The sequence below is a fragment of the Gracilinanus agilis genome, chromosome 1 (genome assembly GCF_016433145.1).
Source record: "Gracilinanus agilis isolate LMUSP501 chromosome 1, AgileGrace, whole genome shotgun sequence".
Lineage (NCBI taxonomy): Eukaryota > Metazoa > Chordata > Mammalia > Didelphimorphia > Didelphidae > Gracilinanus > Gracilinanus agilis.
Window position 1 is genome coordinate 141,364,676 of NC_058130.1, and position 14,495 is coordinate 141,379,170.

General features: G+C 36.2%; 1 protein-coding gene across 1 annotated transcript in view; it reads right to left on the reverse strand.

Annotated features, from left to right (window-relative positions):
* The window catches only part of RAB11FIP3 (RAB11 family interacting protein 3), a 169,926-nt gene that overhangs the window by 20,397 nt on the left and 135,034 nt on the right, over positions 1–14,495 (reverse strand). Inside the window, exons 7-8 of the mRNA XM_044657590.1 lie at positions 10,340–10,433; positions 4,890–4,993 (exon numbers count right to left, since the gene is read on the reverse strand). Coding sequence (XP_044513525.1) covers positions 4,890–4,993; positions 10,340–10,433 — 198 coding nt within the window. The remainder of the gene's footprint in view (positions 1–4,889; positions 4,994–10,339; positions 10,434–14,495) is intronic.

The window sequence follows — 14,495 nt, forward strand, 5'->3', positions numbered from 1 at the left end:
AGGAAACTTATCTGAGGATTGACAAAGACTATGGACCTATCAACCTTAAAAGTTTAAAAGCAAGGGGCAAGTTGTGGAAACAAAAACAAACAAACAAACAAACAAACAAAAAACAACCTAGCTCTTTTTCCTCTCTCCTTCACTTGCAATAGCATCCTGCATCAGAAGCACATTGCTACAGGAAATGTTTTTATACTCAGCCGGAAAGGCTTCAGGCTCAAGTTACAGAGAGGAGCAGAAGGCAGCACATAGAGCTGGGATTCTGCTTGGAAATCAAAAGACCCTAGGGCCAAAACTTCAGCAAGTCCTGGGGGATGGGGGGTGGGGTGCACCAGAGGTGGTAGGTGGCAACTCTGTAAAATCAAGGAAGCAACATCCCTGAAGTAGCCTCTGCCAGGGCCCAAGGAAGCAGGTTCTAGCAAAGGCTGTAAGACCAGGGCAGACAGAATTGGTTTGAGGACGTCAGTGGCAGCTCTAGAGGTATGAGCTGCCTCTCCTTGTATGTGCCTTAGCCACATGTTTTCTGTACAAGAGTCCTGGTACATCTGTGAGCAATGTGTGTCCAGAGACAGTGTGTGTATTAGCTGAAGAGAAGACCCAAGGATGATGGGGAGATATTTGGTCACTACTCTCCTTACTGTTCCTTTTCAGGAAACATCTGCTCAGCTGTTACACTGGTGTGGGCTCTCCCAAGCCATAGTCTATAATATGCATCCAGAGGGCATTATCCTGGGTTGGTCTTCTCGACTGGGGGATATAATTGTGAGAGTGAGCTGGAAGAGAGAGGTGGTCTAGAGGAGTGAAATAATTCCTCATTCTTGAAATAGTACATTTGTACATGAACAATAGTATGTTGTATTCCTATTTTCCAATGATTGAAGAGCAAATTGGCCTGTTCAGAAATCAGAAACTAAGGGAAAAAATTGCAAAGTTTTAGTATGTCTATAAGAAAGAAAAATTAATTGATTCCATGATAACTCTTGCAAAGAAGAAAAATGAAGGCTTCCTAAAATTCCATTTGCTTTTTTTTTTTTGTTTTTTTGTTTTTTTGTTTTTAAACCCTTGTACTTCGGTGTATTGTCTCATAGGTGGAAGATTGGTAAGGGTGGGCAATGGGGGTCAAGTGACTTGCCCAGGGTCACACAGCTGGGAAGTGGCTGAGGCCAGGTTTGAACCTAGGACCTCCCGTCTCTAGGTCTGACTCTCACTCCACTGAGCTACCCAGCTGCCCATCCATTTGCTTTTGAAGTGACTGAGTTTGAAGAGGAGAGACCTCAGGAATTTAATCACTATATGTACACTCTTCAGGGGGAGCTTAAATGAAGTGGGTTTTCTACTTTTTGGGGTAACTTGCCAAGGCATACAATACAATGCACTGCTCCAGCTAGGGAATACTTAAAAAATGCAGGCAGAATAACAGTCATCAGTTTTTGAGGTTCTTATTAAAAATACTTAAAATGCAAATGAATGAATAGATTTGCTTTGTTTTATAGTCATGAAAAGCTGTGTGTACATCAGCTTTGTATGGGTTGCAAATTGGTCAGCAAAAAAGCACTTATTAAGCTTTATTATGTATCCGGCACTATACTAAGTAAGCACTGAAGAAGTAAGGGAAATAACCAGGGGCACATAATATTTACAAAGAGTAAGTGAAAGGAAGCCTCAGAGAGAAAGACATTAGCATCTGAAGGGTCTGGGATATATAGGATTTCAGAATATGAGATATGGCTTGAGTCTTGATGAAAACCAGCGTTATGGCAAGGAAAGAGAACCTTCCAGGCATGGAGAAGGATGGGGGGAGAGAATCAGCCAGTGAAAAAGCATGGAGCTGGAAGACACCATATTGTGTGTGAAGAATGTTAAGTGGGCCAGTGTAGCCATATGATACAATGTGAAAGGAAGTAAAGTACAAGAACACTGGAAAGGTAAGAAGGGACTAGGTTATAATGTATTAATTCCCACTGTATAAATAATCCTGGAGATAGTCCAGAAGAGAGCAGATGAGGTCCTGAATTAGGGTTGTGGCTGCTTTCAAAAGAGAATTAGCTCTGTGAGTTGGGAGTTAAACAGCAGAGAGAAGGAGGTCCAAGGAATTCTGATGAGTGACCCACCCAATTGAGATAGTGCTCCAAGGGGAGAAACAGTAAGAAGCTACCACAAGAAAAGACACTAGACCCTATAATACTGGAGCTGTGGGATGCCTTGGTCACATGTGTCCCCTTACATCTGTACCTCAATACTATTGTACCCTTAGATTTGTTCCCATTCTTCCTACTTAAACTGTGTATTTGTTAAATAGTAAACCTTGGGTTTATGGAGGACAATGTTTTGTAGCTAATATTCTTACTATGTCATTTTAGTAAATGCCATTGCTTTGAGTTAATTGTGTCTATGACTGCTTAAAGAATCACTCACTGGTGGGGACTCACGAGTTATAATTCTGGGGAATGTGGGCCACCAGACTACCCCTAGAACTTGAAGTGGCAGTTATCCCTCCTGAGACCCCAAACTGTGAGTGTGGTTTGGGGAGAGAGGCTCTAGAGAAGGTGGTCTCTATAAAAATGCAAGGGCAGATAAAGATTTTCACATATCAAGGTTGCTTAAAACAGAACCCTTCTACATATGCTAGACTAATACATTAAAACAATAAAGAAAGTAAACTAATCTTTAGACTCATATAGATCCTTACAATGTACTCTAAAATCTGATCCATCTATCCTGGTATTTCCCCTATTCTCCTCATAAAGCTGTCTAATCTTCCAATGATAATTATCATTTCTACTACTTAAAGTTTATCTTGACACATTCAGAGTTTTCTTTTTCTGAATTTTATTCAGTGATTTTTATGCTAGAATCTTTCATATGAGATTCTTTTTTTCTCACTAAAGATGACAACTTCTAAGGGGTGATAGGTCACAAATTTAAACCATTGGTGACTCATCAGGACTCTATATAGGAATTCTGTATTGATAAGGCACCAGAAATAGTTATGGGGTACATTTACAAAGAACACCTACCAGCTGGAGCAATTGCCAGCTTTATTTTAAAGTGTTGTTAAGAGGCAGCCTCATGCTTGTACTGCTGTCATAAGTAGCTGATCTCCCCAGTTTCCCATTTCTCCTCAAGGCTATCCAATTTGCCCACTAATGGCAGTGTGTTTTCTCTAAAACACTGCTTTCATTATATCATTCTGATGTCTCTCTACTACTTAAAATGTGAAGTTTAAATTCTTCACCCTGGTGTTTGAGGTCCTCTACAATTTAACTTTACCTCTATTTTCTTTTCCTTTTTCATGTGAACTCTCAGAACTGGCCAATCTGTTTTACTTGCTGTCTCTTACTGTGTAAATGAAATTAACTCTAGCCCATTCATAGTCAAAAATCTATTTACCCTAGGCATCTAGATTATATCATCCCCACCTTCCTCAGGGGGAGTGGAGATAATTTAATCACAGGTGACAATTCAGATCAAATCAAGAACAAGGGACTGCCCTTTGGGCAGTCCAAATCAGTGTAGAGGCTGCCATTGGTCCACTTGAATTAGAGGTGTACCCACAGGAAATGACAAGAGACACTATCTCTTCAAATATGTGAGTTACAACCTGGTAAAAAAGTTCCGGCTTTGGACTTGGTGCTGAAGGTGCTCCGCTGAGACCTCAGAATGCTTCTACTCTGAATTGTCACATGGGTAAGTTAGGCTGACTTCCTTGGCCTACCTTGGCGTTTCCAAACTCTGTCTTAAGTAGGCTTATAGCCTCTCTGATTTCTAAGGTCTTGTGGCTTTTAGCCTAGTTTAATTAGCCTTTTAACCCTCTCTCTCCGTCCAGGCCTCTCCAGCCTGGTCTGGCCTCTCCCTCTCTCTATTTCCCTACCTTTTACCTTCCTAATTGTAAATAAACTACCTTAAACCGGATCCTGACTTGGGTCTATTTTAATTATGGAATCAATCTGAATTGTTGATTCCTGGTGACCACATTTTAAATACATATCTATAAATACCTAAAATCTCCCTCTTACATTACACAAACCATATACTTTACATGATCAAAGGCACCGAGATGGAAGTTTCCTTCGTCAAGAATATCTTCCCCAGAATCTCTGTCTATTGAAACTCTAGCCATTTTTTAAGCCTCCAGAAAAACAAATCAAATGACAAAGCATTTTAGAAGTGTTTATTATTCCATTTACTGTGCTAAGTGCTGGGGATACAAAGAAAAAAGTGAGAGACCCCTATCCTTCAGGAGCTTCTAGGAAGCTTTCCCTGATGACCCCAATCCAGAAATGATTGTTCTTCTATAGTATAACATAGTATAGTATAATAAATATATATATATACATATATATGTATACACACACACACTAGTATATATAGTATACAGTATAGTATAGTTTGCAGTGTTTTCTGTCTATGTCATTCATATAAAACCTCATGTGCTGCCCCTATTATATATACTTGTATCCAGGTCTTCTTATTTCCACTAGAACTGGTCTTCAACTCTTTGGGCCTTAGTTCCCTTATCTATAAAATGAAGAAACGGAACAAGATAAATTCTATAGCTCAATATCAAGTATTTGCTGAATGGAAAGTCAGAGACCTAGACAGCTCAAATGATATTGCTTGATCAAGCATGATCCTCTCATAACCTACACATTTGGGAGGCTTTTCTCAATGAACAACACTTACTTGTATTAAAAGGCTCTACAAAGAATGAAGCAGTCCCAGGAGGGTTCTCTGCATCTCCGAAAGGCTAGGCTTTGACATGAAAGGAGTGTAAACAATGGGGCCTCTCCAGACTGGTGCCAGGACCAGTCTGGGCATATTTATAATTGTTCTGAGAAGGGTTCCACACTTTTTTAACTACTACCAATACTATAGCAAACCGGGCTCACCTGTGCACTAATTGCAGGTTTTCTTGTTTTAACCGACTGTGCTGCTCTCCACTGGCCGCAGTATCCTTCTCTAGTTCTGTCACTCTCTTCTCCAAGAAGATGACCTTTGCAACAAGAGGCACAGGACTGATGTGAGGTAAAGAGTAAAGCAGAACCTATTCACAAGAGAGCTTTTAAAAAAGAAAAGCATACTACAGGAATAGAGTGCCAGACCTGGGGTCAGGAGGACCTGGGTTCAACTCTGGCCTCAGATACTTTGTGTGACCCTGGGCAAGTCACTTAACCCTGCTAGCCTAGCCTTTGCCCTTCTGTCTTACAACTAAAATAGAAAGTAAGAGTTAAAAAAGAAAGGAAAAGAAGAGCATACTACAAAATACCTACCTCTGCAGTCCATTTGAGCAAAACTGAAATATCCAATCCCTTTGCCATCAATGCAAATTCCCATAGCAATAACAATTTTCAGTACCTGCCAGGACTTGGTCTATCAGTTATGCTCTATTCTCTTGTTTCTTATGCCACAGAATTTCTGACTTTCATGTATAATGGATATATAAAACTGTTTGCCTTCACAGTCAGGGAGAGTAGGAGGGATAGAATTTGGAACTCAAATTTTTAAAAAACAAACATTAAAAAAATCAATAAAATCTTAACGAAAGAATTTGAGTTCTTCCTCTTTGATTCTGTTTTCAAATTTTGGCAAAGCCTTTCATTTTTTCCACCACAGCCATTTCCCAATATATACATCCCCTCACTCCCATTTAACAAAAAGAGTTATACCGAAAGGACCCACATGACTTCTCCTGACATCGTGTGCGACATTCTGTTCTTGTGGGCCTCTTACTCTTCAGCAAGATGCAAATTATTGCATCTGCATGGAATGGAATACTATTGTGCTCTAAAAAATGATAAGTTTGAGGAACTCAGAGCAATACAGGAAGACTTAAATGAACTAATACCAAGCGAAGTAGCAGAATCAAGATGTTATCCACAATGATTACAACAAACAAGAATATAGTTTAATCTGAATTATTAATATTTTCATCAATTTCATAGATCTAGATAATCAACAAAACAATAATTCAAGTCCTAATTTGTAGTATTTATTGATTTCTGAAATGTAAATATTCACATTAAAAATTTAGCTATCAGTTTAAGAGCTGGTATAAGTTGGCTGCAGGACACCCCTAGCTTTAGTAGATAAATAGCATTGGTGAAAATGCTCTTTTTGGAGTCAGAAGACCTGGGTTCCAGTCTGAGCTCTAGCTTTTATTAGTAGTATTACTGTGGGCAAGCCCTTGAACTTCTTTGAGCTTCCTCAAGTTATTGTATCTAAAAAACGGGACTTTTCCACTATTGACGTCAGAGGGTTAGTACAAGGAAAGTGCTTGGTAAATGATGAAGTGCTACATAAAAATGAAATGTTGGTACCATTATTATAACTATTGCAATGGTTTGATCCCTCTTGGATTTACCAAAGCTAACCTTTTGTATTAAAAAAGCTCTAAAATGCTAATTGGATAAGAATTAATGTTTCACAAAGAAGAAAAACAACTGCTTGATCACATGAGTTGATGGGGATATGATTGGGGATATAGACTCTAAGCGATCACCCTAGAGCAAATATTAATAATATAGAATTGGTCTTAATCAATGACATGTAAAACCCAGTGGAACTGTTCATTGGCTATAGGAGGGGAATGGAAGGAGGGGAGGGAAAGAACATGAATCATGGAACCACGGAAAAATACTCTAAATTAGTTAAATAAATAAATAAACTTTAAAAAATTATGTGTTTCAGCTACAAATTAACATTTTTTTTTTGACTTGCATAGGTATGTGAAAACAGATTGGCAAGGTAAAGCAGAAAGAGCACAAGACTTGGGCAGTCAGGTGGTTGTGTTGTAACTGGAGGCAAGTCTCAACTTCTTTCAATTTCATTTTCTTTATATGTATAGTAATTTTTTTTACTATTTCAGAGTGTATAAAGTACCTTTTAAAAAGGACTTTAAGATTTCCTGTGCAAAGAAAACACTTTATCAACCTTACATCATATTACATGAATATGAATTATCCCTAAATTTTTCGGTCTAAGAAGAGATTGAAATAGGTTATTTCAGGCTATTAAAGCTGGAAGGAGCCCTAGAGATCATCCATTCCATTTCTCTGATATTATCAATGAGAAAATTGAGTTTGTGAGGGGGTCAAGTGCCATGTCCAATATCATGCAGGTAAATAATAGAAGAGTTGGGGCTAGGCTTATCTCTTTCTCCCAATGCAGTGCTATTTCTTTAAAAAAATTTTTATCCTATTTTTATTGATAGCTTTTGTTATATCACATTTATTTACAAATATTACCTTCTCCTCTTATACGAAAAAATATTTTGTAACAAAAATGAAAAAAGAGGAAAAGTCACAGTTCAACAAAATTCATCAACAATTAGAACATATGCTCTATTCCATGCCCACAGTCTTGCACCTTGGCAATGAAGTGAGGGGAGTGAATTTTCTCTTCTCAGATCAAGCTTGGTTTATTATAATTATATAGTATTCAACGTCCTATTTTTGTTGCTGCTCTTTCTATTTACATTATTGTCAATGCGTATATCTTTTCTGGTTTAACTAACTGCTTTAATTCATGTAAGACTTTTTATGTTTCTTTGAACCTCTTCCTCCTCCTCCTCCTCCTTTCCTCCTCTCCTCTCAGGCTTCTTCATATGTTTCTTAGAACACATTAATAATGTATTACACAAATATAGCCCAGTTGCTTCAGATGCTTCCCAACTGATAAGCATCTTTGTTTTCAATTCTTTTCTATCACAAAAAGGGATGTTATGAACAGCGACTTCTCTTAGCCTCAGTTTCTTAATCTGTAAAATGGAGATAATAATTGTAACTATTTCTCAAGATGGTTGCAGGATAAAATGAGGAAATAATATGTAAAGTGCTTTGCAAAGTATATACATTTTAGCTATTATTTCTATTATTGTATAAGGGACTTTTCTTTCTGTCTTTGATCTCCTTGGGGCACATATCTACCAAAAGGATCTCTAGATCAAAGATTATGGACATTTTAGTCATTTTTTTTAAAAAAAGCATAATTCTACATTTCTTTGCAGATGTTTATATCAATTTATCTACTATTAGGACCAATTCACAATTCTACCAAAGTGTATTAGTATATTACCATAGTATTAGTGTAATATCAGTGGTATTCATATAGTATCAGCATATTACAACCCTATATCTTTCTAAAATCCCACCAACAATGATTATTTCCTTTTTTGCCAATATGAGAGAAGTCAGATGAAATAGCAGAATTATTTTGATTTGTACTTCTATTAGTCCAGTGAAACCTGCATGACATCACTTTGCTCTATTTTCGGTCCATTTATATCAATCTTATATAATACACTTTAGTCTATAAAAGGGATACCCCTTAAGCTGATAAATATTAAATTACTAGCAGGAAAATCTGTACTGTTTATCTAGAAAAGGATTCACACAATTTTCCTTTTTTTCCTCCATTTTCATTGCTTCTTTGGAGAATCTGAAGTAGAAAGAAGCTTTAGGAGATAGTAGGTCCACCCACTGGTGTGCTGGAAAATATTTAACAATTGGCTCTCCAGAAGGGAAAAAAAAAAAAGATATTCATGAAACACAATCAAGCCCTGATTTTTAGCATTTGCTAATTTCCAAGGTATAAATGCTCCCACTGAAAACTTGACAATCACCTCTTATTAGCTGGCTCTAGCACACCCCAAAGTTCAACACGTGCCTGAATAAGAATCCTTCTACAATATATTTAGCTAGTGACTATCTATTTTAGTACCTTTTTTTTAAATCACTACAGAGTATCAGCATATTATTCTGATGTTGCATGTTACATTTTTAAAAATTAAACTTAAATAAAATGATAGTATTAATCTTACATTTTATTTATGTGTACAAACCTTAATTTTAAGTGGATTTTTTCTATTCCCATTTATACAACCTTTTTTTTAATCAAGTAATGCTAAATGAAACTCCTCTTTGGCATTGCCCTGACAGTTTCTAATAATTCTGTTGTCTCATTTTTCAGTAGTGCAGTTTGTGAGGAAAATTATAAGGAGTATGTTTGTTTTGATGGATGATGTTAGAACTGAAGCAGAGCTTTTTCCTTAACCTTATTGTATTTAACATTTTCTCCACTGCTTGAAGGAAGAGATAATGAACTTATCACATTTATAGATATTGCAATTATCTGAAACTTTGACATATAGAATTACTAGTGCAGCTGATATATTATGTAACAGAGTTTGGTATTAAAAATGTTTTTTTCAGCTTGAAACAGTGAGCTAAAACTTAAATCAATCAATCAACAAGCATTTATTAACTGCCTACTATGTCCAGGCACTCTGGTAGATACAAATACAATGAATGAAACAGTTCTCACTCATGAGAAAGATAAAGTCCTTTACTTGGGTTTGTTTTTTTAAGCATTTTTAAGCCCTCTTTTTTTTTCAGCACTTTTGTCCTCAAAATACTAGCATCTTACCTAAAGTTACCAAGCAACTAGTCCTCCTCCAATAGTGCAAATCATGTGACAGTTCTTTCCAAGTATATGTATACAAAATGACTGAACAAAAAAAGCAATGGGAGCAAACCACAAGTGTAGTCTCAAGGCTCTAATTGAAAGCACTATCAGTCGTTCAGGTGTGTCTAACTATTCATAAGTCCATGGGGTTTTCTTGGTAAAAATACTGGAGTGTTTTGCTGTTTGCTTCTTTAGTGTTTTCCCATTTTACAAATGAAGAATTGAGGCAAATAGGAGTTAAGTGACTTGCTCAGAGTAACACAGTGTCTAAAGCTAGATTTGAACATCTCAGATCTTCCTGAGGGTAGGCCTAGTTCTCTATTCACTGCATCACCTAGCTGCCACTATCCTTCCCTATACTTTCTTACTATTTGGGAAATCTGTTATTATTCAGTTATCTTTGACATGACCAACTCTTTGTGACCACATATGGGATTTTTCTTGGCAAAGATACTGGAGTGGTTTGTCATTTCCTTCTCTAGCTCATTTTATAGATGAAGAAACTGAGGCATACAGGGTAAAGTGATTTACCCAAGGTCATATAGTTAGTATGTATCTGAGACCAGATTTAAACTCAGTAAGATGAATTTTCCTGTCTCCAGGCTCAGCACTCCATCCACTGTGCCACCTAGCTGTATATAGTAAATTCCTTCTGCAATGAGCTAAGTGTATGGGAGAAGACAGATAAACTGAGAATAAAGTTACAGTGCTTTACTACAATTAAGTATTTAAATCTTAAATTATAATAATAGTAGAACATGCTTGTTATAAAATGGGTAAAATTATTTCCATGAACATAAACATTTCAAGTTTTACTCCAGGTTTCTCTCAGGGACAAGTTTTCTGATGAAAACAAATGTCTAGGTGGAATAATTACCTTGTCAGCAATGTCCTCATCAGTACAGTCCAAGGGATCCCGAGAAGGTTCTTCCATAGCCTCCACAGTCAAGGTCCCCGTCTGATGTAGGTGTCTATAATAAGAAAAAAAAAAGGCAAACCAAAGAAAATACTTGTTCAGAAGGAAAATGGAAAGTAGAGATCCTAGTCTAACAAACAGTTTCTTAAGCATTGGATTTTCTAATTATTTATGAGTAAGTGGAGGTCATATAAGAGTTAATTCCTGAATTTATCCAGTTTGTCCATAATTAAACCAGAGATGAAGTATTTCCTTAGGGCTAAACTCTTTTTCCAAAGTGTAGGAGAGAAAACGAATTTTCTCACTAACATTGTTCTCTATACAAACTGTCAAGCAACCTTTGGAATAACAAGTTCTTATTCCTTCAGCTTGCTCTATCAGGTTGTTGGGATAAAAGAACTTTGTGCTCAACTGTAATAAAAATTAATATGCGTTTTATGTTATGTAATACTGTCCTCTTACTCCTCAGACTAGTAAAATATTAATTTAAGCTTGTGGCACTTTGCATATAACCTTATCATTTAAGTGTAATCCTTACCATATTTATCAAATTGCCCATTTGAAAAATGATTTTATCGTAGTATAGATACCAAAGGGAGGTTAAAACCAGTCCTCCTTACACAAAACTACAGTCATGTAATATAAGATACAGTTTCATATAGTGGAGAAAGCACTGGAATGTAATGGACTTTGGCTGGAACCCCAGCTCTGCTACTACTCACTCTATGTAACTTCTAGCAGATCATTTTTCCAGAGGCCAGAGGTAAGTCATATATCACACATCCTTAGGGGTGTGGGGATTGAGTGACTAATCTATTTTAGAATATGTTATAGTGAAGAAGAAAGCATTGTCTGACATGCATCTTAAATTTTGGGAGAGGATGGGTCCTTCATAGTCTATAAAGAAAGTCAGCAAGAATGAAATAGGGAAGACATAAAGAGAAACAATTCTGATGGTTTGATTTAGAAGGACTTGGGGAGGAGTCTTGTGGTAGTTTTGTTTTGTTTTAAACCCTTACCCTTTGTCTTAATATCAATTCTAAAATGAGAGGCAAGGGCTAGGCAATGGGGGTTAAGTGACTTGCCAAAGGTCACACAGCTAGGAAGTGTCTGAGGCCATATTTGAACCCAGGATCTCCTATCTCCAAGCCTGGCACTCTATCTACTGTGCTTACCTACCTGCCCTGGTTATGGTTTTCCAACACTCTCAAAGTGGGAAATAAGTTTGGCTGTGGAATTTTTAATTTTGAGGAGATAAACCAAATAGGTAGATGTTTTCCCTATATAAGGCCCTTAACTCAATTGCAATGTGAGGCTGTTAAAGAAAAAAAAATCTGATTAGGAAGCAAAATAGTATAATAAAAAGAACATTATATTCAGGGAAGCTCAATTCAAAACCTGTCTCTGATAAATTTCTATATGGCAAGATTACTTCTGAGTCAAAGAATGTATAGACAAAATACATGTCCAACTCTAGAAAATGGCTGAATGTACTTACATTTCTTTTCTTTCTTTTTTTGCCATTTATTTATTTGTTTTAATTTTTATTTTTATTATCATGCAAAACACTTCCATATTGGTCATTGTTGTTAAGAGCACACTCATACATAACCAAAACCCCAAAATAAAACCAAAAATACACTGATGTGAAAGGTGACTTCAACAGTTCTTTCTCTGGAAGTGGACAGCATTCCCCATCATAAGTCTTTCAGGATTGTCCCAGATCATTGCATTGGTTAGAGTAGCCAAGTTTTCACAGATAATCATCATCCAATGTGGCTGTTACTATGTACACTATTCTCCTGGTTCTGCTTATTTTGCTCTTTATCAGTTCCTACCAGATCTTTCTAGCTTTTTCTGAAATCATCTTGCTTATCATTTCTTATAGCGCAATAGAATTCCATCACCAACATGTACCACAATTTCTTCAGCCATTTCCCAACTAATGGACATTCCCTCGATTTCCAATTCTTTCCCATTACACCATTACAAAAAGAGCTGCTAAAAATATTTTTGTATAAGTAGGTCCTTTCCCCTTTATTATTATCTCTTTGGGATATAGACCTAGTAGTGGTATTACTGGATCAAAGGATATGCAGTTTTATAGCCCTTTGGGCATAATTCCAAATTGCCCTCCAGATTACATTTCTTTTCAAAGTCATTTAACTTAGAATGATGATTGATGAACAGAATGGATTCTCAGTGAAGACTTGTTAAAATAATGAACACCCCAGTTTTTTGGGATGTTTTGGAAGACTCCTATTCACTTAAAATATTTCAAGTATCTAAGAATGGTATTGTAATTCTTAAGTAGAATATAGTACAACTTCTTAAAATAACTATAAATATTATTTGCTTTGATAATTGCATTTTCTAAATTTCTAAATAAGCCACAAAAAGTTTCTATGTGCACTTAGAAGGGGAAAAAATTAACTTCATTTTGCCATTTTTTTCTTAAAAACAACATTATTAATCTAATCTTTAAATGTTAACTTTATTGTTTTCATTTAGACTCTAAGTTGTTCTTTTAAGGAACAATAATCATCTTAATCCAAAAAGAAACCCAAGATGAATGACCAGAATTCTGGTCAACAAAAAGCAAATATTTCAGAATCTAATTTCAGAATCCCTAAGGGAAAGCAGGCACATAGAGGGACAAAGGTTTAAAATTTTAAGGTAAATAGCATGTTTCTTATAGCAAGCAGACTTATCTTTTTGAAGAATCATTATAGCAACAATTCAACCTTCTGACTAAGGGTTAAATGTTTACCAAACTGATCTGGGTTAAAGGTCCTGGGTTTGCATTTTTGTCCCAGTGCTTACTAGCTTGCTCACTGGGACAAGTCACTTCCCCAAAGTGGGTCTCAGTTTCCTTAACTGAAAAAACAAGATAGTGTATATGATCTCTAAGTTTCCTTCCAATTTTAAACCTGATGATTATCATAAGCTATATTACAAAAATGTAATTTTTGAGAAGTTTCCTTATGAAAGGGAAGGAGTCAAACACAATTAATTACCTCATCCAACTTAACCAACAGTATGCCATATCCTGATACCTTAACTGAGAATATTGCTTGATTAAATGTCACAGGCATTAGATTATGTGCAAAAAGGTCCTTAATTCATTTAGATATCCTTAAAAGTAATTGGATCAACTGGAGTGATGTTGCATGGGAGTATATTTGGAATTTTGAGCACTGTCTTAGAAGTTTAAAACCCTTCTAACCAAGTACAAGAAGGAATCTGTCAGCAGGATGGAAGAGGAAACATCTTGTCCTCATTCTCCTCCCCTTTTCTTGACTGAGAAATAGCCTATGAACTTTGGAGGGTCAGGTGACTTGGAACTTTTTCACCAGCCTCCAAGCAGTGTCCCTGAAAGCAGTAACTAACAGCCATGACAAACTGGATTCATTAAAGAAAAGCAGAATCAAAGCTCTTCAAGGATCCCAAGTAAATCTATTACTTTACACATAAGGAGAACATCTTGAGGATACCAGCAAAAGAACTTCTAAGATCTATGAGTTATCCCTTTTCCACATCCAAACTCTAGTTTAAGTTCATGTTTTCCTGGACCCTCTATATACCAATGAGAGAGTGTGTTACAGACTTGGGGGGAAGAGGAATATTTTGTACGAATAGTTCTTACTATACCACCTTGACAAAGCATCCTTTTCTAAAAACAAATTAAGTATGCTTGACTAATTGGTATTAAGTGATATAACTTGTATGCTACAGCATTAGAAAACCCTGGCAGGGTAACTAACTGCTAGAGTCTGAGGGAACAAATAGCAGCCAAGCTATAGGACCTGACCTGCCAGTGTGAGAAGGGGTTGAGAGATATATCCACAGCTATGCTTGAACTGAAAAAAAATTTTTTTTTTTTTTTAGGATTTACTTGGGTAAAGGAATTTATTGAGTTTACAAAATCTTGGTGTTTTTTAAAAATCCAGTTTGCATTCTTGTCCCGATGGACTAGAGAGACAAAAGGAAAAGAACCTTGAATATACAAATGCTATTCTAAAAATTATATCAAATAATTTTCCTTTTGAAAAAGAAGTTAATGTTTCTGAAAATGAAAATCTACCTCTGGTCTTTAATAAATACAATGAGTATTTTA